The 21,639-nt window shown below is 44.2% G+C and overlaps 2 protein-coding genes and 1 pseudogene across 3 annotated transcripts; 2 read left to right on the top strand and 1 right to left on the bottom strand.

Moving 5' to 3' along the window:
• Nucleotides 1-1,085: 1,085 nt before the first annotated feature.
• Nucleotides 1,086-6,413, top strand: LOC146500576 (gap junction alpha-8 protein-like). Its single transcript, XM_085136133.1, has one exon. It carries the CDS (start codon nt 2,356-2,358, stop codon nt 3,628-3,630), a length of 1,275 nt encoding a protein of 424 aa, XP_084992259.1. The 5' UTR covers nt 1,086-2,355; the 3' UTR covers nt 3,631-6,413.
• Nucleotides 6,414-6,813: 400 nt separating this feature from the next.
• Nucleotides 6,814-13,156, bottom strand: LOC146500575 (uncharacterized; annotated as a pseudogene).
• A 22-nt stretch (nt 13,157-13,178) lies between these two features.
• Nucleotides 13,179-19,222, top strand: LOC146500574 (uncharacterized). Of its 2 annotated transcripts, XM_085136135.1 has the most exons (6): nt 13,179-13,811; nt 13,980-14,054; nt 14,541-14,879; nt 15,760-15,889; nt 15,985-16,009; nt 16,188-19,222. In XM_085136135.1, exons 1-6 carry the CDS (start codon nt 13,796-13,798, stop codon nt 16,281-16,283), a joined length of 681 nt encoding a protein of 226 aa, XP_084992261.1. In that variant the 5' UTR covers nt 13,179-13,795; the 3' UTR covers nt 16,284-19,222. The 2 variants fall into 2 exon arrangements, with proteins under 2 accessions (XP_084992261.1, XP_084992260.1); XM_085136134.1 differs by lacking the exon at nt 13,179-13,811 and having other exon boundaries at nt 13,973-14,054; nt 15,985-16,304.
• Nucleotides 19,223-21,639: the final 2,417 nt, after the last annotated feature.

The raw sequence follows: 21,639 nt of genomic DNA, 5'->3' as shown, positions 1-21,639 counted from the left end.
TCACAAGTCCTCCATTTTTTCACCTTTCTGACAATAGCCCCCATCTGTGGAGGATGAAAGATTGAACTCTATTACTCTGTACGAAGTAATAGTGCTCAACCCTTCCCTGCTGTACCTTTCTTTTCCATCTTAGCAGTTGCTGCTAATGAACCAGTTCAAATTGGTGAAGTCCATCATGTTAATCACTGACATGTTCCACAAATCAGGATAAACTGGACAAATTGGAAATTAACCTGCATCGTCTAACATCTCAACGTGTATTTTTATGCTTTGTGGAGTGGAAATATGACTTATTTGGTTTGGTAGAAAATTATTTATTTATATTTTTAACTAGGCATCGCATACCAGTTCGCCTATCTTTATGTTTTATGTAATAGCCTTATAAAACTCATGGTGATTTGTTAATAGTGTAATTGTCAAAACAATGGAAAACAACCTCACTGGGCACCGCTGCAGCTTTTCCTCTGTGCAAACATCTGTGGAATGACTCTGAGATCAAAGTTTGCAGCTGAATGTTTTTCTTCTCTCAGCTGGCAGAGTTTGACTAGTTCCCTAATAGAGACATTACAGCGTGTACAATCATTCAGTGCTTCACATTTTTCACATTCTGCCTAAATGACACACGTACGAGATACATACACACACAAAGGTCTCTTCTAGCATTAAAAAACTCACATTTTGTTCACCTAAAAGTTAAAATTTTAAATGTGTTTACATAAAAATATTTTATAAAATTGCCTTTATGGTATTTTTAAACCAGAAATAATATAGATAACTGTGTGCAAACAAACAAGATGTATAGTCCTGATTTATGTACAGAATACGAATTAGAGACATGCTTATATGAAACAAAAGTCTTGCTTTAAGTTCATATAAGGACGAGTAGTATTTTTTTGTTTTTTTCTTCATTTATTGAGAGATGCAGATTCTAATTTATTAAAGACAAAAGAAAAAGACTGTAACTGGTGGAAGAGGTTGTCCTTTTTTTTAAGTAATATCTTAATTTTGAAATGTTGGAGATGGAAAGCCAAGAAAAAAAGTGCAGAAGCAGATTTTCATTTGTTCAGATTTTCCCAATGATCCATAGTAAATGTTGTGTGGATATAAATGTCTTGTTACTTGTAAACCATGTGCAGAATAATCACAGCCACATGCCCGACATAGTTGTAAAAGTCAAGTCAAATAAAAGTGGACAGGAGCAAGCCACTGTTTCCTCAAATTTGGGAAAATACATTAATTAACCCTTTACATATAGTTGAAATGACCTAATGCTCACTTTAGATAATAGTATAAACAACAGTGTTCAGTGTTACCGCACAAGGACATAAGCTCTCCTTCAAAGTTTGTCACTGACCTGCCTCTCTGCTCTAATGTTGGCCTGCACAGCCGGAGGCGCATGCTGCTGCTCTTGTATCCTCTACTGTATCTATGCTTCTATATACAGTATGCATGTTCGAGGAAGTCGCATGTATGTAGCCTGACTGCTCCGCTGTGGACCCGGTGCCCTGGCAGTACAGTGGCCATGTTGGTGTGGGAGCCTGAGGCCTGCTCCCATACATCCCCGCTCTGGTTTTGTTGATCCTATTGTCTCCTGCGTCACCACACGTCGCCCGGCAAATAAAGGCCGTCTGGCTCCAAGCTTAAATATTGCAGCAAACTAAAAACCAACCATCAGAGCCGATTCATTCACATCTGCTCAGTGGGGCGACAAGGACAGGGCTTTAGGTGGGAAAGAGGGCAGAAAAAAGTTCACTTTTCCCTGCTGGGTGCCAAGAGAACGGGACAGGACTCAACTTCGCCGGAGCCGCAGCTGTGGCAAGTTGCCCATTTGATTTGATTTATTATACATTTCAGGAAAAAGGGACTTTATTTTATTTAGTGATCTCTTTTTTATTGGTTTATTTAGATATACGGCGTGTTATAGTCTGATAGCTAAGCAAAAGTAAAAGCTTGTAGTATGCACATTTGTTAACTTTCGTTAGTCCAGTTCACGATGAGAATATGCAGCCATTAGTACAGTTAAATCAATGCCTAGCTTAAAGGTTTTTTTTCATATTTAAAATTACCAGTAAATTGCTGTTTGTTGTTTACTGTCATCTTTCTGTGTGCGTACATGTAAAGATTTGAACTTTTTCAGGTTTTGAAAACAGAAAAGCACAGACAGTACGATCAAATTCTGGCGTACGTTTGATTTTTAAATGTTTGCAAGTTTTTTCCTCTCATGCATAGCTTACTTTTGGCACCCTCTTTTCCCCTCCCCCTGTTGGTCCCTGCCTACCTCACCCTCCCTGTCCATCTGCACCCTTCGTGTCCCTCCCTACCCCACCCTTCATTCTGCAGTGCTACGGACCGATCATGGGTGACTGGAGCTTTCTGGGTAATATTTTAGAGGAAGTCAACGAGCACTCTACGGTGATCGGCCGGGTGTGGCTCACGGTGCTCTTCATCTTTCGCATCCTCATCCTGGGCACAGCAGCAGAGTTTGTGTGGGGCGACGAGCAGTCTGATTATGTGTGCAACACACAGCAGCCTGGATGTGAGAATGTGTGCTATGACGAGGCCTTCCCCATCTCCCACATCCGCCTGTGGGTGCTGCAAATCATCTTTGTGTCCACGCCGTCTCTGGTGTACGTGGGTCACGCTGTCCACCATGTCCACATGGAGGAGAAACGCAAAGAGCGAGAGGAGGCAGAACTTAGCCGGCAACAGGAGCTGAGTGAGGAGCGTCTTCCTCTGGCACCTGACCAGGGAAGCGTCCGCACCACTAAGGAGACCAGTACAAAAGGAAGCAAGAAGTTCAGGCTGGAGGGCACCCTGTTGAGGACCTACATCTGCCACATCATCTTCAAGACACTGTTTGAAGTGGGCTTTGTGGTGGGCCAGTACTTTCTGTATGGCTTCCGCATCTTGCCGTTGTATAAATGCAGCCGCTGGCCCTGCCCCAACACGGTGGACTGCTTTGTGTCTCGCCCCACGGAGAAGACTGTCTTTATCATCTTCATGTTGGCTGTGGCCTGTGTCTCACTGTTCCTAAACTTTGTGGAGATCAGTCACTTGGGCCTGAAGAAGATTCGCTTTGTCTTTCGAAAGCCAGCCCCTGCTCCAGGGCCTTCCCAAGGCGAGGGGTTGGCCCCCCTGCCGCCACAAGGGAAGAGCCTGCCCCCCCTGGCTGTTCCATCTCTGCAGAGAGCAAAAGGTTACAGGCTGCTGGAGGAGGAGAAAGCTCCCCCCATGACTCACCTCTACCCACTGGCTGAGGTGGGCATGGAGGCTGGCAGAGGGGCCCCACCCTTCCAGGGGTTGGAGGAGAAAGCGGAGGAAGTGCTGCCCATGGAGGACATCTCTAAGGTGTATGACGAGACTCTGCCCTCCTACGCCCAGACCACTGAGACAGGAGGGGTGACATTACACGAGGAAGAGGCTGAGGAGGTGCAGCCGCCAGAGGTGGAAGCAGAGAGGGTGGATCTGGCTGCAGAAGAGGACATCGAGGTAGAGGAGGCGGTGAATGGGGAGGGGGCAACTCCAGCAGAGGCAGGAACGGAAGCTGCGGAAACGATAGAAGACAACAGGCCGCTGAGCCGACTGAGCAAAGCCAGCAGCAGGGCCAGGTCAGACGATCTCACCGTATGAACCTGTGAGACACCTGCACACACTAAAACGTTCAATGTGAAAGAGAGCACACACACCTATCTCAAGACAATGCACACTCTTGAACAGGCAGGTCAGAAACCAAATGTATGAAAAACAAAATCAACAGGGACTAAAACCTTTTAGGATTTCCAAGTTACAAAAAACCCCAACAAAAACAAAAAACAAAAAAAATGTTTGTGATAACTATGAAATATTAAAAAAAGAGTAGATTAGAAAAACAGGAGTTTTTTTTATTAAGCGTGTTCTTATATTTAAAAATATATTGAAAGGACACATGTGAGGGAGGATGTTTTTACTTGACGATCCTTGTTCAATTTTTAGAAACATCTTTTCTATTGAAAGACTTATAATAGTACATACTAGAAGGATAGACCTTTTTACACAGGGTTTGAGTAGATAGGGGAAAAGGGGGGTTAGAATATACTTGTGTGTCTGCATTTCAGTTCTATCGCCGTAGTTAGGCACCGACTTTCATTCCCATTCAGGCACCACATACTGCAAATGCAGCATGTTGCTGCAATTCTTGCCAGCGAGAAGGCTCTCGCGTGGAAAGTACACCTGACTAAATGTCGGCACATTAACGTGTAGCCTGCAAAGGTCTTTGTGAAGAAGCAGAACAAGTCCATTTTCAGGTTTTAGAAGAGCATTCCTCTTTTGCACATTCAGAGGTTTCAGCTCTATGCAAGGCCTTTAACCCTCACAACACCTCATCCATTGCATCCATGTACACAGGATTCTTTTGAGTAAACAGAGATGTGCATCAGTATTGGAGCGTTTCTCTCTTTTTCATGTTTATATACCAGGTAGCGCAGCCAGAGCTGAGTAAGTCCGGAATAAAGAAAAAAGAAAAAAGAAAAAAAAAAAACAGAAAAAAAGAGACCACATGTCGAATGTCTTTTTCAGTCCGCATTTCTTCTTTTTAAGATTTGCTTATGTTGTGTTGCCTTTAAGAGCGCTGCGTACTGTGATATCAACAGCCCGTGGAAGAGAGCAGAGCTTATTTTGCCCTATCAGAGAGTGAACTATAGCGGCGACCTCAAACCAAATCCTCTCTTTTCGTGCTATACAAACAAGCGTCCGGCCGATAAAGATCATGCACCATCAGCACAAAGTATTGTTGGAGGTGGGACAATAAAAGAAACCGTGCTCATCAATGAAAACAAGCATCCTTAACCTGGCTGTGGAAAAAAAAAATTTTCTGCGTGATTTTATCCGAGCACAGCAGAGAACATACCCCTTAAGAAAACACAATAGTTGTGATATGCTTATAAATACAGAGAGAAACAACTGTAGGGGAGGGGGGAGTCCAGCTGTACATAATGCCCTATCACGTGCCTAATATTGTACATAGTGTGCAGCTGTTTTTAGTTATTTCACTGTCCACTGCAAACACACATTCTCATTGTGACAACACTAATAATTTAATCCCACGAGCCCACTATAGACAGAAAATGCCCAGCAGCATCATGCATCTATCTGAGTAAAGGAGACCCATTTCCTCACTATTACAAAGTGTGTTTAAGCCTTAAAATACGCCTTGGATTTATTAAAATCTTCACACTTTTTCTGGCTTTCTTTTTTACTCAAACCAATGCAACCGTAAGACTTCCAGTGCCTTTTCTGTAAGTGTTAATTATTGTAAGTGGTTATATGGCTACGTAAACTTGATGTTTTACTTCCTTTTTTGTTTTTTATGATTGGTTTCATTTCTTTGTGACCCCTCTGTACACACAAACACCTCCACGTAACATCACGTCTCTGTAATATACCTACGACAATAATATAATGACTTTTATTTTAAACATGTTCAGATATAAGTGCATAAAGCTTCATGTTTGTGGACATTAACCCATTCATGCAAAATGAGCTGATGCTCAATCTGTGCCTCTATGCCACACATGTACATCTCAAAGTGTTGGATTTGGGGGCACGATCCAAGGGCTCCCCTCCATCCCCGATCTGTAGTCACTTCACCTCCCATAATCCAATGTGGCAGAAACTGAGCCTTTAATGAACAGCCAAATTATTAAACACACGTATAACAATGTTTTGATCAAATATGCTGCTGGCTGTTTTGTACATCAATATGCTGGTATTGTATAGTTCTGTGTATTTTAAGACTGTTGCATTGCCTGTATGTTTGTAAGAATACATGATTAATCTTTGGAAAGGAGAAAAAAAATCCTTTTTACTAACTTGTAGTCTTCTCTGCTGATAGATGTGTGGCTGTATCTTCTTTTGAAAAGTGAACCGACGCAATAAAAAGTCACACGTGGTCAAGACGTGTCGTGTCAGTGTTTCTCTGGGGAGCACGCACCCAATGACGCACACTGAGTGAAACAAGCTACAACATCAAAACAGAATTAAGAGGAAGAGAGAAACACAGAAGAATTTCAGTCCACCCCCTACACACTATAGATTTAGTAACTGTGTAGGGTGTAGTGGGTAGAGTAGTGGGCGGCGTGGGCTTAAGTTTCAGCTTGTAATATTTGGTGTAACACAGACTTGTGCTTTTTCCTTTATACTGACTAAATGAAAATCTAACGTGAAAACTCTATTTATATTTTTATATTATCATTTTGATTTGCCTTTTTTTTTATAATAGATCAAAGACATTTGCCAATGCAGAAGGAGAAATATCAAAGTGTGGAAGTGCATATATTAAATAATAAAAAACAACAATGTATTTATCTTTTTCTTCTCCTTTCGGCTGCTCCGTTGAGGGGTCACCAGAACAGATCATTTGTCTCTCTCTCACCCTCTCCCTGGCATCCTATCATGTCCCTATATTCAAAGACCCTACCCCTCTGTTTTCTCTCTTGCTGTGTCCAAACACACCTTCTCCCTCTCCTCCTCTTCCTCGGTCTTTGATCAACAGCGGCACAGCTACCCATGCTGGTCAACAGCACTGGTGGCAATTGCCCTTTCTTGGGGGACTGCGTTGGGTTTTGGCCTCCCGTGGAGGTGTTAAAACATAATTATTATAATGCAGAACTTTCTATTTCAGAATGACACTTATTAAACCATTAGGCTGTATCTTACCACTTTATTTTTGCAGATGTTCTGATTAACTAAAATATTTAAAAATGATCAGATATAGCGGAGATTGTATACGATTGAAATGTAAGTATATAGGAGTATGTTAACGTTGCACTATGGTAAAAATGGCAAATGGCCTGTATTTGTACAGCGCTTTACTAGTCCCTAAGGACCCCAAAGCACTTTACACATCCAGTCATCCACCCATTCACACACACATTCACACACTGGTGATGGCAAGCTACAGTGTAGCCACAGCCACCCTGGGGTGCACTGACAGAGGCGAGGCTGCCGAACACTGGTGCCACCGGGCCCTCTGACCACCACCAGTAGGCAACGGGTGAAGTGTCTTGCCCAAGGACACAACAACTGAGACCTATACTCAAGTACATATAACTAATTTCACCCCTGACTACTTGCCATCCTCCCAGGTATTTGAGGAACTAGGAACAACATGACCCTAGAGTCTGTGACAGATAGAAAAGAGAAGCAATCACTATCAAATCTTAACTGTTTCCCATTTTTACTTAATCTTCTTCTTTCTGGACGAGCAGAATACACTCATTCATTGTTCACAGTTTTAATCGTCTCTAAGTTAAACTTGATTTAACCAGTCCAGTGATGAAAGGCTGTGAGGCACCACTAAGGGGCAGTATTGTTAAAATTAATTTTAGTCCACATTCTATGGCATAATTTTGCATGTGGTAATCTGAAGATCATGGCTTTCTGTCTACATTTTTATAGTATTATTTGTCATAAACAAAATCTCTAACATCAAACAAACTTTAGATGAGGATTAACAGAAAATTCCATTTCAGAGAAACTTTTTTTCCCTCTAAATCTTGCGACATCTTGGGCTTCCTCTTGAGTTAAGATATAGATCTTGTGGTATCACCATATCCTGTACACCTATTTCGCAAAGTTCAAAGTTGTATTAAGCTAAAAATGAGGGCTTGGTAAGGCTGAGGAAAGCCAAGTGAGACAGTCATAGCATATTATTATTTTACTACTTTAATAACAACCATGTAGTTCCACAGTGTTTTTCTTCAGTCAAGTGAAGTAAAAATGCCATAGCAACACAAGTTTGTTGCCATGGCATTTTACAGTAATATGTATGGTGGATCACCACAAATGGTTAGCTAGGTTTATATGAGCAGGCAGAGCAGCTTTTAGCTAAAAAAAGAAATTAGGCCACATGACAATTTACAATTCAGTTTTATTTATATAGCATTAAATTAAAACAGCATTTTAAATACATCAGGAACAACAGAGTTTTAAAACTGCAAGCGAAGTGCTCTAATGAGGGGATACGGTAATATAAGGTCATTAATATAAGATAGGGCCTGATTACAGACAAGTGACTTTTATTTGGCATTTCAACCATGTGCAGTGGTACAGTACAGAGTGAAACGAGACAACGTTCCTTCCTGGTGCTACATATGACATATAACAGACGAACACAGGACTACGTAAAATGCAAAAGGGCAAAACATTGGAAGACCGGATGGAACAGGACGATACAGACACAAGACAGTGCAATGGAAGTGTGCAAAATGCTATTCTATTGTGCAAAACGAGTGAGTATTGTGAAAAAAGTAGCTTGGTGTCTGAAGGTGTGCATGTGTGTGTGAGATACTGCAGATAAGTGCTTGGTTGTGACGTGTATGAGTATGTGCGTGTGTCATTCCAGTCACTGTGTGTTCAGGAGCCTGATGTCTTGCAAACGCAGCAGCCTGCAACAAGTGCTTTAAGGTGATACTGTGCAAAAGAGGTAACACCTCGAATCTGATGAAACACCTGGCGACGCATAGCGATAAATGCACCGTATTTGATAGCTTGCTGCGAGACCTCACACCGAGCACATCTACTGCGGGTGTGGTGCCTGTTATCGGACCCGGAGTTAGCAACATCCCCCAAGAACCCGAAGAGGAGAGTCCTGGCCCCTAGCCCTGTCAGTGTAGCAGAAATGATGACAGATGATGATGGCAGCAGCAGCCGTGAGTAGCTTAATGTTGTTCGTGTGTAATTTACGTTGAGTAGGCTAACTACGTTTTTACATTAATGCAACGTAAGGTGAACTAGCAAACACCGTCGTAGTTACATGCGGCTGACTTCTTGTTTGATGGTAGATACTCCCTTCACCCTGGCTAAAAAGGCTAAAATGACCAAAGAAAAAGTGGAAAACAGCTAAACATGAGAGGTTTTTGGACAAAGTTTGTGTTTTTTTCCATTGTTTAAGCACTGCTTCCAGCCAAGAGTGATACCATATATACCCTATAGCTGCAGAAAAGGCTAACATCGTTATCTTTATAAAAAATAAAAAAAAATAAAAAAACCCAGCTAAACATGAGAGGTTTTTGGACAAAGTTTGTGTTCTCCATTCTTAAAGCACCGGTTTGAGCACCGTTTAAGCACCTGCACCGTTTCAAAAGTACCGGTTTGGCACCGGTATCGGATAAAACATAAACGATACCCATCCCTAATGCTAAACAACTTAAAAATAAACGCAATACAATCTTACATAGACAACAGGGTCCAACAAAATCAGAGTGCTGACTTTTCCTGGCAGGACCGTGTTCAGGAGCCATAACACACAGTGATGCAGCTTGTGAGTGTACTCTCAACGGTGCCTCTGTAGAAGGTGCTCATAATGGGGGTTGAGGCTCTTGCACACCTCAGTTTGTAGAGAAAGTAAAGTAAAAGCTAATAATAGCTAATATTAACATTTCTCTGAAGGAAATTTCCAAGTGTGGAATGTTTTGTTTTAGTAAAGGTAAACGAACCGCAACATTTCTAAAACTCGTGTATGTGTAATGCCTGAAAACATGAGACAGGCTGTGAACTATGACTCACTGAGGTTGAACAATCCACAACCCCCCACAAACAACAACAACAAAAACCACGCATCACAAAGACAAAAAATGCCTAAAGTAAAACACAATCATAAAACAAACAAACAGCCATAACAACAAGCTCTACTACAGGAAGATGTGTCAGAATATCAAACAACTGATCCAAAATGACAGCGTGATATAAATGTGAGCAAGTGGTGACTGGATATATTCGGGTGTGCCTCTGACAGATAAAAATAGCACTGTCTAGGGCCAGATGCCTGAGATTCCAGTAATTTATGCCTCAGAGGTCCAAATATATGGGTCACATGGATTGTGGTTAAAGGACTTGCTCTCACTGCACTTTGCAGATGTTTCCAGTTGTTGGAGACCTGGGTCTCCAATCTGGGTGAACTACTTGTCACGGTTTGGCATGGCAAACCGTGGGGGGGTGTGGGGAAGGAGGACCCAGGCGCGGTGCTCTATGTACAAGCAGTGCGTTTATTTACAGTGAAAACTGTACACACAACAATACATCCCCGTGTGCTCCCGACTTCCACTCCGTGTCTTCTCCCAGTGTTTGTGCTCGTGTGTCCGCTCCCTCGTGCCAGTGCACTCTGTGTCTGCTGCCCTCTCATCCAGCAATCCTTCCTGGGAAAATAGAGGCAGTAGTTAGTACCCTCAGTTCACTTGGTAAGCTCACACTCACAAACAGACCAACTGGAGAACTGACGGGAAGTCTCACGAAATGATCCCGCGTCGGTGGGAGCTCCAAGACTCTCTTAAGTAGCTCCCCCGACGAGGCCTGATCAGGAGCAGGTGTGTGGCTTCGGGTGTGAACCAAAACAAGCAAAAACAATAAGTAACAAACCCTCCCAGGTCACAGTCAAGTCAGACCGCACATCCCGCAGCGGCGCAAAAAAAAGAAAAATGCCACAAAACAGTCTCAGGCAGCCCATCACTACAATAAAAGAGTTCAGGCGGCCTACCTTGGGTCCCGTGATGGCAATAGGACGCTTCAGGCGGCTGACCTCGAGTCCTGTGGGGGCAGCGTTGCAGCTCCGGTGGGCGGCCATGGGTCCGGCAGCAGCAGCAAAACGGTTCTGGGGGCCTGCCACTGATCCTGTGTCGGTGGTGCTGCATCTCTGGTGGCCTACCCGGCGTCCAGAGGTTACGGCGCTGCAGCTCCGGCGGGCGGCCACGGGTCCGGCGGTGGTGTTGCTGCTGCGGCGGGCGGCTATGCGTCCGGCAGCCGCTGTGAAACGGTCTCGGCAGGCGGCCACGGCTCCGGTAACGGCGGCGTGGCAGCAGCGACGGGCGGCCACGGGTCCGGTAGCGGCGGCGTGGCAGCAGCGACGGGCGACCGCGAGGTGTGGTACCTGATCTACGACGTGCTGGTTGCGGTCGTGCGGGTCGCGGACGTGCGGGACGCGGACGTGCTGACCCCGCCGGCTCTCCAAGGTCTTGCGTGGGCAGCACGGGTTCCTCCTGCCCGCTGAGCTCCTCCGGTGGCGGCGCGGGCTCCACAGGCTTGCTGAGCTCCAGCTCGGGCTGCGGCGTGGGTTGCTCCGGCTCGTCCCACTCCCTCCGCTCGCTGAGCTCCAGCTCGGCCCCCTCCGGCTTGCCGCGCTCCTCAGCTAGCGGCGCTGGCACCACCGGATCAGACCCACCCGGCCTGAGCTGCTCCTCCGGCGGCTTGCCCCGGGACCGGTGGCGACTGCCCTGCTCCCCAGGCGGCCCGCCCCGGGTCCGGCGGCGGCGTTGCTGCTGCGGTGACCTGCCCCGGGTCCGGCGGTGCTGCTCCGGTGAGCAACAGCGAGATGTGGTACATGGCCGATGACGCGCTGGTCGCTGACGTGGACGCGCTGGATGTGGACGGCGTGGAGGGCGCGCTAGACGTGGAGGTCCCTCCGGCAGCGGCGCTGGCTCCACCGGCTCGCTGAGCTGCTCCTCGGCTGGCAGCGGCGCTGGCTCCTCCGGCTCCTGCCCGCTGAGCTGCTCCTCGGCTGGCAGCGGCGCTGGCTCCTCCGGCTCCTGCCCGCTGAGCTGCTCCTCGGCTGGCAGCGGCGCTGGCTCCTCCGGCTCCTGCCCGCTGAGCTGCTCCTCGGCTGGCAGCGGCGCTGGCTCCTCCGGCTCCTGCCCGCTGAGCTGCTCCTCGGCTGGCAGCGGCGCTGGCTCCTCCGGCTCCTGCCCGCTGAGCTGCTCCTCGGCTGGCAGCACGAGCTCCTCCGGCTCCTGCCCGCTGAGCTGCTCCTCGGCTGGCAGCACGAGCTCCTCCGGCTCCTGCCCGCTGAGCTGCTCCTCGGCTGGCAGCACGAGCTCCTCCGGCTCCTGCCCGCTGAGCTGCTCCTCGGCTGGCAGCACGAGCTCCTCCGGCTCCTGCCCGCTGAGCTGCTCCTCGGCTGGCAGCACGAGCTCCTCCGGCTCGGGCCGAGCTGCTCCTCGGCTGGCAGCACGAGCTCCTCCGGCTCGGGCCGAGCAGGTCCGGGTGGCGTCGTAGCAGGTGGCACTGCTACAGATGGTGAAGAGCTGAGCGGTGTGGAGATCGCTGAACGAGGAGACGCTAGCTGCACTGTTGGCTGGCTTACAGCAGCGTCGGCGGTGTCACCATCCACTAAAAACAAAGAAGCAAATGGGGTGAGAAATGAAAAAGTGTCCTTATTACTCACCACAGCCGGCTCTTGAGATGTCCGGGAAGTCGGCTGCGGTGAGGAACGCCGGCGGCGCGAACGTCATTTCCGGGTAGACGTCGGGGCCGGCGTGTCAGGCTGTGCATCCACCAGCTGACCGGGCTGGCGAGCAGCCTGAGTAGGAGAGTGAAGGTGGAGAGTTGAGAGCAGGAAGTCCAGGACTACTGAATTGAGGGAGTCCACCAGCCAGGGGAATTTGAACAGCGTCTCTTGCAGCCGCCTCTCCACGGCGTGACGCAAACCTTCCGCGGGCTTCTCCCCCCACAACTCGCATAGGCGGTAAACCTTGTCCATCACCTCCCTCCTGAGCCTCTCCTCAGAGACCGCTGGGTCCATGCCTGGCGGGATCATTCTGTCACGGTTTGGCATGGCGATCCGTGGGGGGGTGTGGGGAAGGAGGACCCAGGCGCGGTGCTCTATGTACAAGCAGTGCGTTTATTTACAGTGAAAACTGTACACACAACAATACATCCCCGTGTGCTCCCGACTCCCACTCCGTGTCTTCTCCCAGTGTTTGTGCTCGTGTGTCCGCTCCCTCGTGCCAGTGCACTGTGTCTGCTGCCCTCTCATCCAGCAATCCTTCCTGGGAAAATAGAGGCAGTAGTTAGTACCCTCAGTTCACTTGGTAAGCTCACACTCACAAACAGACCAACTGGAGAACTGACGGGAAGTCTCACGAAATGATCCCGCGTCGGTGGGAGCTCCAAGACTCTCTTAAGTAGCTCCCCCGACGAGGCCTGATCAGGAGCAGGTGTGTGGCTTCGGGTGTGGCCAGTCCACCAGCAGGGCCACACCCACCCGGCCTGAAGGCGCCCGCAGAAACACATACACACATCCGCAAACAGGAAGAAGAGAGACAGCAACACCAAATATACATATAATATAACCAGTCCATAACTGCTCAGGGATCCTGGGTTGCTCAGACCCAGAACCCTGACAGTACTATTTACTATTTACTACTTTATTATAAATTATTATTATTAAACAGATAGGGTTTGCTCAACTGAAGCTTGGAACATTATTCTCAAACTCAAGGGAATCTTTTTCATATCTTGCACTCTTTCATGTTTGACTTTTTACTGTCTACAATGCCACGTAAGAGCACAAAGTTGTGACTGCTAAAAGGGGTTTCATTACAGTGTTCCTCTTCCTAGTTTCAAGTGGACTTTTATGCATTTTTAAAAATGACAAACGAAGCAAATACATGCCATGCGATCTGTAGCCTCTCGCTGTGGTGTTGGTATAAGTAGAACATTGCAATAAAGGGTTGTAAGCGACTACAATATGCCATCGTCAACAAATGTCAGCATGTACTCTCAGAGCATCTCCTGCAACTTTCAAAGGCCAACCAAACAAATATGAGCATATCTCTCACATGGCCACAGACCAAAGTTTTTCACTTCCTGTGTGGAACCATATCTGTGGTATTGCGAAAGAACGACAGCGAGGCTGTATCTTAATGCTATGCACGTATGCCCCCCGTAGAAGCTGTGCCTTCTAATTACTATAGCTATTAGATATTGCTTTTTCTTGCTTTTGCGACCTTAAAGCTGTTGTCGTATTGAGATAAGGACCAAACAGCATATGGCAATCAATACTGGTAAGAGAATCGCTGTTTATTACTCTCAAGGATATTACATTTCAAATCTAATTGAAGCTCTCGTAGTAAAAGATGCAAATAAACTACCAGTTAGGAATATTTACAGATCATCCAGCACATACTGAAAATATGTTTCTAAATTATCTTTCCTTCATGTTGCCATGGAAGACTTTTCAAGATATTTGGGCATCAACTGGACCTTGACTCTGATATGGTGCTTCTTCTATATTTTCTTGCAAGCAGGTAAAATAAATTTGAACTCTCTCTGACAATGTGCAGAGCCTATGGGAACAGTTTGAAAATGTGGAAAATATGTGACCCATAGAACAGCAACGATAAGCTGAATATGTGGGCGAGTTGTAGTTGTAGCTTTTTGCCTAGCAAGGTTGATTTTCAGTTCAGTTACGACAGCTTTAATCGGCAGAAGACTGCTACTTAAACTTTAATGCACTACTTTTTGTGGCTTTGCTCCCTACACTTTGTTATGCAAACATGACTATGTTTAAGTTACTAAACTCTATAAGTAATAAAAATATTATGCTAGCAATCAACAATAAAAATGTAGAGTATGTACAGTTTAAATGATTTGCAAATCAATTAATTATCTTTTTATAGACATTTTGAGCTGTGTTCGGATTTTTTGAGGAATAGTTTTGTTTTCCTATTGCTTTAGTATTTAAAAGTTTCCAGCAAAAACAAAACCTACAATATGATTTTCTTTTTTATCAGAAACGCACAGGATCTCACAGACAGCTGGGAGCACAGTGACCCTGAACTGTAGCAATGACTCAATTAGCAACTTAACTCAACTGGCGTGGAAAATGAATGGGGATATTCTGTTCACTATCAGGCCAGACAAAACCTTAAACAGCAGCTCAAAGGACTCAAAGGTCAGATGTGTAACGTCCTCTAAAGCTGAGAGCCTGAAGCTGAACGTGTCCATGTTAAAGAGCCAACTATATGCATTAACCATAACGAGAGCCCAGAGGTTGCACACGGGAAACTACACTTGTGAATTCTCCGCATCAAAGGGAGTCGGGGAAAAGAAATGGGAGCTCGTAATTACAGGTGAATTACTCATTTTGAAGTTTTCAGGTCACATAAAAACACAAGCATTCCTTAAACACCTGAAGTAACAACAAGAGAAATTATTTATCATGACTGAGGGGGTAGTCAAGCTATGGAAACAGGAAGAAGGGGGCAATAACGACACTTTCCATATCAACTTCTCTCTCTTTGTATCAAAGACAAAAGTTGGGACTGCCAGTGGTTTGGAAGCTTTTAGGGTGGAGTAGGTGAAAGTTGAGTTTCCACTACCACTGCTTAAATGTTATTCTAGGGGAAAGTCAGACACTGAAAGTTGCCTCTGTGTTCAAACACAAAAGAGGCGAACACATCTGGCTTCACTTGCATTGCCTTTATATTTGTGTATCTTACAACTCTAGACATTTTGTGATTAGATTGGTTTAATGTAAAATTTATTTTCTGTAAAGCTTCCAGGTTTCAGACTTTGACACAAAGATGAATTATGAATAGGAACATTTTTTGAGAGTCTGATGTCTTTAGAGAGACCACAGGGGATGTGTAAGCAGAGCTAACTTCCTTTCTGCAGGTCTAAAACAGACTAGAAAACTCATACTGGTCTTCCAGTGCATAAAAATATATTAGATCACCCAATGTAGGGTTTCTAACACATCATTAACAGAATCCTTTTTTATGTTTCTGTAATGGTTAATAGGCTTAAAACATGGGCATAAAAACATCCAAAAGAAAAGCTCATAAGAATATAATCTTAAAATGAATTTCTGACAGAGTTCTAAAATATTTGTCTTTAACAGTTTTTAGGATAGGTGGTCTAATAGATTTGTTAAACACTGTACATGGAAGTAAAAAAAGTTAACTGAACATTAGAACTGCAGTGAAACAAGTCTGTTTTTGTATTTTACAGAGGATGCTGAAGCAGGAAATCAATTGAAAATCCCACTTGCCGTAGCCGTTATTGTACCTTGTACGTGTTTCCTGATCTTTCTAATTACTATTGTGATCATTCTGAGAAAAGTCTGCAAACGACATTCACGGTAAGTTGCCTGCAGTCACTGCTTTTAAACAGTTTTATGCTAAATGTATTACACTGCTAGGATTAAAAACAACATGTCTCTCTCTCTTTTTATAGCTCTCGTTCTCCTGCTTCAATAATGGTAAATATAATAATTTTTATATTGTCTGTTGAGAAGCAACAAACAACCAATCTGTTTCTATACAAGATCAAGCTGGTCCACTACCTTTTCCACTTTAGGTATTACTAAACATCTGGACATGTTTAGTGGTGCCGAAAACATCTGAATTTGGTTTTCTTCCCATGTTTTTGTGCAACAGGAGCAGAAAGAAGATATTTATGAAAACTGCCTGGAACTTGAAAATCACCGACGTAGTCAAATTCAAGTTCAACCTTACAAATACAGAGTTCAGTGATATGAACCACACATAGTAAAAGAAGACTCAACTTTTTATAGCAACAGATTTAAACAGCTTTCTTACATGTAATTTAATAATAAAAACAAATATAAAATGTACTTAAAGCTGCATTTTTCTTGGCTACTTGAACTTTATAAAAAACAGTTTATAAATAAGTCAGCAGTTTAGACATTTGCCATTTCAATAAGGAGAGATCGTTTGGAAGAACTGATCTCTATGATATACGGAGATAGAGAAATGGATTGATGTATCTGGTGATTGAACTCTGGCCCCAGTGGCGATCGGATTTAAGATAAACCCCCTCTGGAGTCTTAGTGCTGGTGGTGGTGAAAATGAAGATTATGGCTTGGGTGGAATTCGGAGTGACTCAGCAAGGTGGAAATGGGGAGGAGGTGGGTTGCACGTATGAGACTCTGAAAGTGTAAGTGACAGACCATTGAGATTTAAACTCTGCAGAGTGGAAGCTGATTGGCTTGAAGAAGGCGGGTAAGAAGATGATTGGACTGCTATAATGATGTTAGTATTGAGATTAACAGCGTGGGAATGTAGCAGTAATGCAAAGAGTTCCAATAGTGGTTTTCGTCCTGGAGCTCTTCCTTGGATGCCAGTTGTGCCGAGTCTCTTTTGTATTGTTCAATCACAACACCTGGGTTCTGGGTTCTTCATTTGGATGAGTCACGGTTTACTCTTGGAATAATTTGGGTGGTCTGACCACTACTGGGAAATTTCACTGTTACCTGTATTTTTGTACACAGTGGCTCTCACTGTGGTTTGCTGGAGTCCCAAGGCCTTAGAGATAGTTTTGCAATGCTTTCAAAACTGATAGCAGCCTGGAAGGAGTAGAGTGTCAGTAAATTCAACATGAACTTGTCTGGTGAAATATAACCCAGATTTATAAAAACTGCATTTAACCACATTTCATTCATGATTTAACAAGGGCAGCAATTGCTTTTTCACACAGGGTCCGGTTTGGATAGCTTGTCTTAATTAACAACTGAAATTGTCATTTAATGACTGCATTTTACATTCACATTTCACTCTGAAACATGTAATGGTGAGAAATATGCAAAAAACGAAGAAATCAGGAAGGGGATGACTTGCACATGCACTGACCTCATTGTCTTAAAACTTTTACTACTTTTAATATCCACCATTAGTCATGTGTTGCAATAAGGAAAAGCATAATTGGTCCACATTAAATATCTTACTAGATCACAGGAGTGTACTATGAAGTAAGTTGTATGCACTTAATGTATTTCAGGCTTTTGCGTGCTAGCTGACTAGACTCCACCTAAGATCGTAGTCAGAGATAATGGGTATCATGATGGTGGTTATTAATGTCTTTGTTAAACCTTCTGACCAACTGAGAGCCTCTTGACTGAGTCAGAGACCTGGGTGATAATCCACAAAGAATAGAAAAAAATAAAATGAATAATACGATAATAATGATAATGATACAATGCTGGCGGAGAGTGCTTCTTCACCCCTCTGTAGTGCTGTGTGCTGTGGTTTATGTTTAATGTGACAAACAGCTGTACATTTGAGGTGTTAAACTTTAAACTTGATGCAGTTTTTTATTTAACCTTTACTTATATAGGTAGTCCCACTGAGACTCTGTGTCTCATTTACAAGAGAGATTTGTCTGTTTCAGACAAACATTTTAAACTTACAGCAATAATAAAATAGCAATGAAATAACAAAAATAAAAATTGACTACTGTCAGTCCTTCTGCAACGTATTCCATGAAGACAAGGCAGAAAAGGAAACTCCAACATCCATGTAATGAAGTCCTAAGACCACAGGCTATGGCCAAAATGTTCATGTATCACGTAATCTGGGAAATAAGAGTGGACTAAACCACAAATAGGTTTATCGTTAAACATTACAGGCTACTCAGTGCATTCATGTCTGAATACCCATAATTACAATTCATAGTACTCCAGTACACAGGACTGGCTTCTAAAAGAAGGCTTCTTTCAGTCCATGCTTTGATGTGTTTAGCCATCACTACAGAGTAAGACAGTTTATTTAACAAAAAACAGAGTCTCTGGGGGCATTCGAAACAGACTGGTGATCACAGGGAGGGAGAGGCAGCTGAAGCATCTGCATTTGCATTTTAACTTCCTACCTTGTAAACTATGCGACAATGGTATGCTGACAGTGTTAATGCTCTGTGCTACACACATGCTGAAGCCATGGGTAGATTGCCTTAAGTTTCACTAAATGCTCTCAGTAAGCGCTCATGGTCTGTAAAGACAGTGAAAGGGCAGCCATACAGGTGCTGATGAAAACACTTTACAGCAAAGACTACTACTAATCCTTCCTTCTATAGCTGTGAATAGCCCTTTTCCGCTGCTGTAAGGGTACGTGACATACCCCACGTCAGGGGTGTCCAACTCCAGGTCTCGAGGGCCGGTGTCCTGCAGGGTTTAGATCTCACCCTGGTCAACACACCTGAATCAAATGATAAGTTCATTACCAGGCCTTAGGTGAACTTCAAGACATATTGAGGAGGTCATTTAGCCGTTTAAATCAGCTGTGTTGGATCAAGGACACATCTAAAACCTGCAGGACACCGGCCCTCGAGGCCTGGAGTTCAACACCCCTGCCCTACATGCTTTTCTGCCCCTTTGTCCATGCAGTGTGAAAGAACAGCTTCTACACCATACGGAGAGGCATCGCAGGACATGATAACACACTTCTGTGGATCAAAATGCACGAGGAGTGGTGCAGAGCGTAACGATTGCGTTACCTGTTGGAATGCCTTCTTACGAGCTTGGCACCACCTCCAAGTACTGTCTTTGTGCAGTAACCCATAGAGCGGGTGAGCACGGCGGAGAGGTCAGGCAAAAACTACATTTGACCAAACAGGGACACTGACTTTTCTGCGCTAACCTGTTATTTCTCAGATATCAGCCAATTTGCTGGTAGATGCACTAAAAATAAATAAATAAATAAATAAATAAATAAATAAATAAATAAATAAATAAATAAATAAATAATGATGATGATGATGATGATAATCTCTCTTCTCGATAAGAAGTAACGAGAAGAGAGATTATCATCATCATCACAGGAAGATGATCATCATCAAGACCCAACTCATGGAGAGGACACGCACAAAGACTAAGCTCACTGGGAGGAGCTTGATGGCAAAGTGTACAAAAGAACATGCCTAACAGTGGTCAATTTCGACAGTGATATGTTTTTTTTGATAAAGTTTCTTTGAAATTGCAATGTATGCTCATAATACAGCTGATACACTCCTCATTAAAAGGATACAAGCATAAACCCCACGGTGTGAAGGGTTAACTAAGACGGATAGAAAGAGCTGAGTGTTGATGGTAAACACTTACAGAACACAGTATCAGACAGGAAGGGGTGATAGGCCTTGGGTGTATGATAACAAGGTGCTGTAGTCAACAAGAAATAGAAACTTCCTTGTGTCATTTAAAGCTGACTTTAGCATGAAAATAAGATGTCTCTGGTAACAACTGTAAGGTAGGCAGGGGTTTCAACACACAGAACAAGATCCCTGACTGGAAGTTAATAACTGTTGCCATGAGAAAAGACCCTGAGGAGAATAAATCAGGGGGCACTAAGTGTAAACCACCGCATCTCCCCATCAATAGCCAATCACAATTATTTCCTGTTTTCATGTGTCTAATATATACTTGGAATTATGAATTGTACTTCATTCTCCGTGTGCAGACTGCCTGACACTGAGAAGTCCACAGCTGTGTGTAACACTGATGAAGCGCCAATGAATTAATACAGGCTAGGTATTGAGTGAAATATTATGGTTATTATTAATCAGAAGATTTAGGAATGCTACTGGAGATGATGGGCAGTAATTAATAAATAAACACAACACAAAATGCTTTTGCAGGTACAATGTATTTAACCAAACCCCAAAGAAAAATAACAAGAAAAGAAAAGGAAAACTTAAATAATCACTGCTGCTTCAGCTATTCAATTAATCAAAAACCCAGTGAGGGTGCACAAAACAACTAAGCAAATTCTTCTGGCTTATACCAAGCAATATAGAAAACAGTTCCCCATAAACAACACATGTTATCAAAAACACTGATCCACACTGAAGTCCATGAGTTTTATCTGAATGTCCATGAGAGGTGTCCAAGCGCTATTGTCCATAAATGGGGGGAATGGTGTGTATGAGTGTGGAAATCAGTATATTTGGAAAACGGGGACAGAGCGTCGTCTTTGATAGCTTCCTACCCAACCAGTGGAAGCTTCAATTGCAGAATGAGTCCTGCTCCTAGCCGTTCATTGGCTCGCCATCCTTTTTCATACCCGAAAAGGGTTCACCTGGCCAATTCCGTTCTGTTCAGTGCACAACAACACTATGGCTCTGGCTCACAGTAATCAGTATCTGCAACAGCTCTGTCACCTGGCTTGACTCCACGCATCTGACAGGAGGCAGTGTTGCCAACTCCTCAGTAAGGAAAATCGCTATTGGCTGTCCTAAAAGTCGCTAGAAGTCGCTAAATGACGTCATCGCCTAATTTGCATAATTGGTCATGCTAATATAATTGTAACCTACGTTGTTGGAGAGAGAAATAACATCGTGGAAGAGACATAAAGTGAGTAAAAAACGTCCTAAATGCATTTAGAGTTTATTTAGAACTACGAATTAAATTTATTTTAGCAATAATTGTTTTTTGTAATGTCACAATTCCAACCCTGCTCCTTTATCCGGGCCTGGACCGGCAAAAGTGTCCCGAAATAGGCACTCTGGTGGAGTTACTTTGTGTGTGTGTTTATAAGTAGTTTTAATCCTGATCCACAAAACAGCATAACAGTAAAAGAAGAACTGACTGCGTTACAGTCAGTGCGGGAGCAGCGGCTTCATGCGCGATTCATTTGCAGTTCGGACACACAGGTGTGAACATCTCCTGCCCTGATAGCAGCTGGGGGAGGACTATCCTCCACCTGTGAGCGCTTTGGCACGGGCGAGGTGCTCACGGCAGCACCCGCTGCTTGTTGAGAGTAAAAGCGATACGTGCTTCACGTCAAAAAGACGTCATAAATATGTCTCCAATAACACCAGAAAAAGTCGCCAGATTTGTCGCTAGTCGCTTTTTAGAAAAAAAGTCGCTAAGGGGGTCTGAAAACTAGTGATGTGTCCTGTGTGTCGAAGCGTCGAATCGTGTGTCGGGTAATCTCGGGGGCGTTTCTGTGAAGCGCGTATCGAGGCTTGCTTTGATTACGTATGCAGTGACGTTCGAGGCCTCGCGGGCAGTCCGTACCACGTGACTGATTCAGGGACTGGTTCACCGGTTCGCGCCAGATTCGAAATAAAATGGGCAGAAAAACACAGCTGATTTCCCAT

This window comes from Neolamprologus multifasciatus, chromosome 16 (genome assembly GCF_963576455.1).
Source record: "Neolamprologus multifasciatus chromosome 16, fNeoMul1.2, whole genome shotgun sequence".
In the NCBI taxonomy this organism is placed as follows: Eukaryota; Metazoa; Chordata; class Actinopteri; order Cichliformes; family Cichlidae; genus Neolamprologus; species Neolamprologus multifasciatus.
Note: the sequence above shows the minus strand (reverse complement) of the source record. Positions and strands in the feature narration are given on the sequence as shown.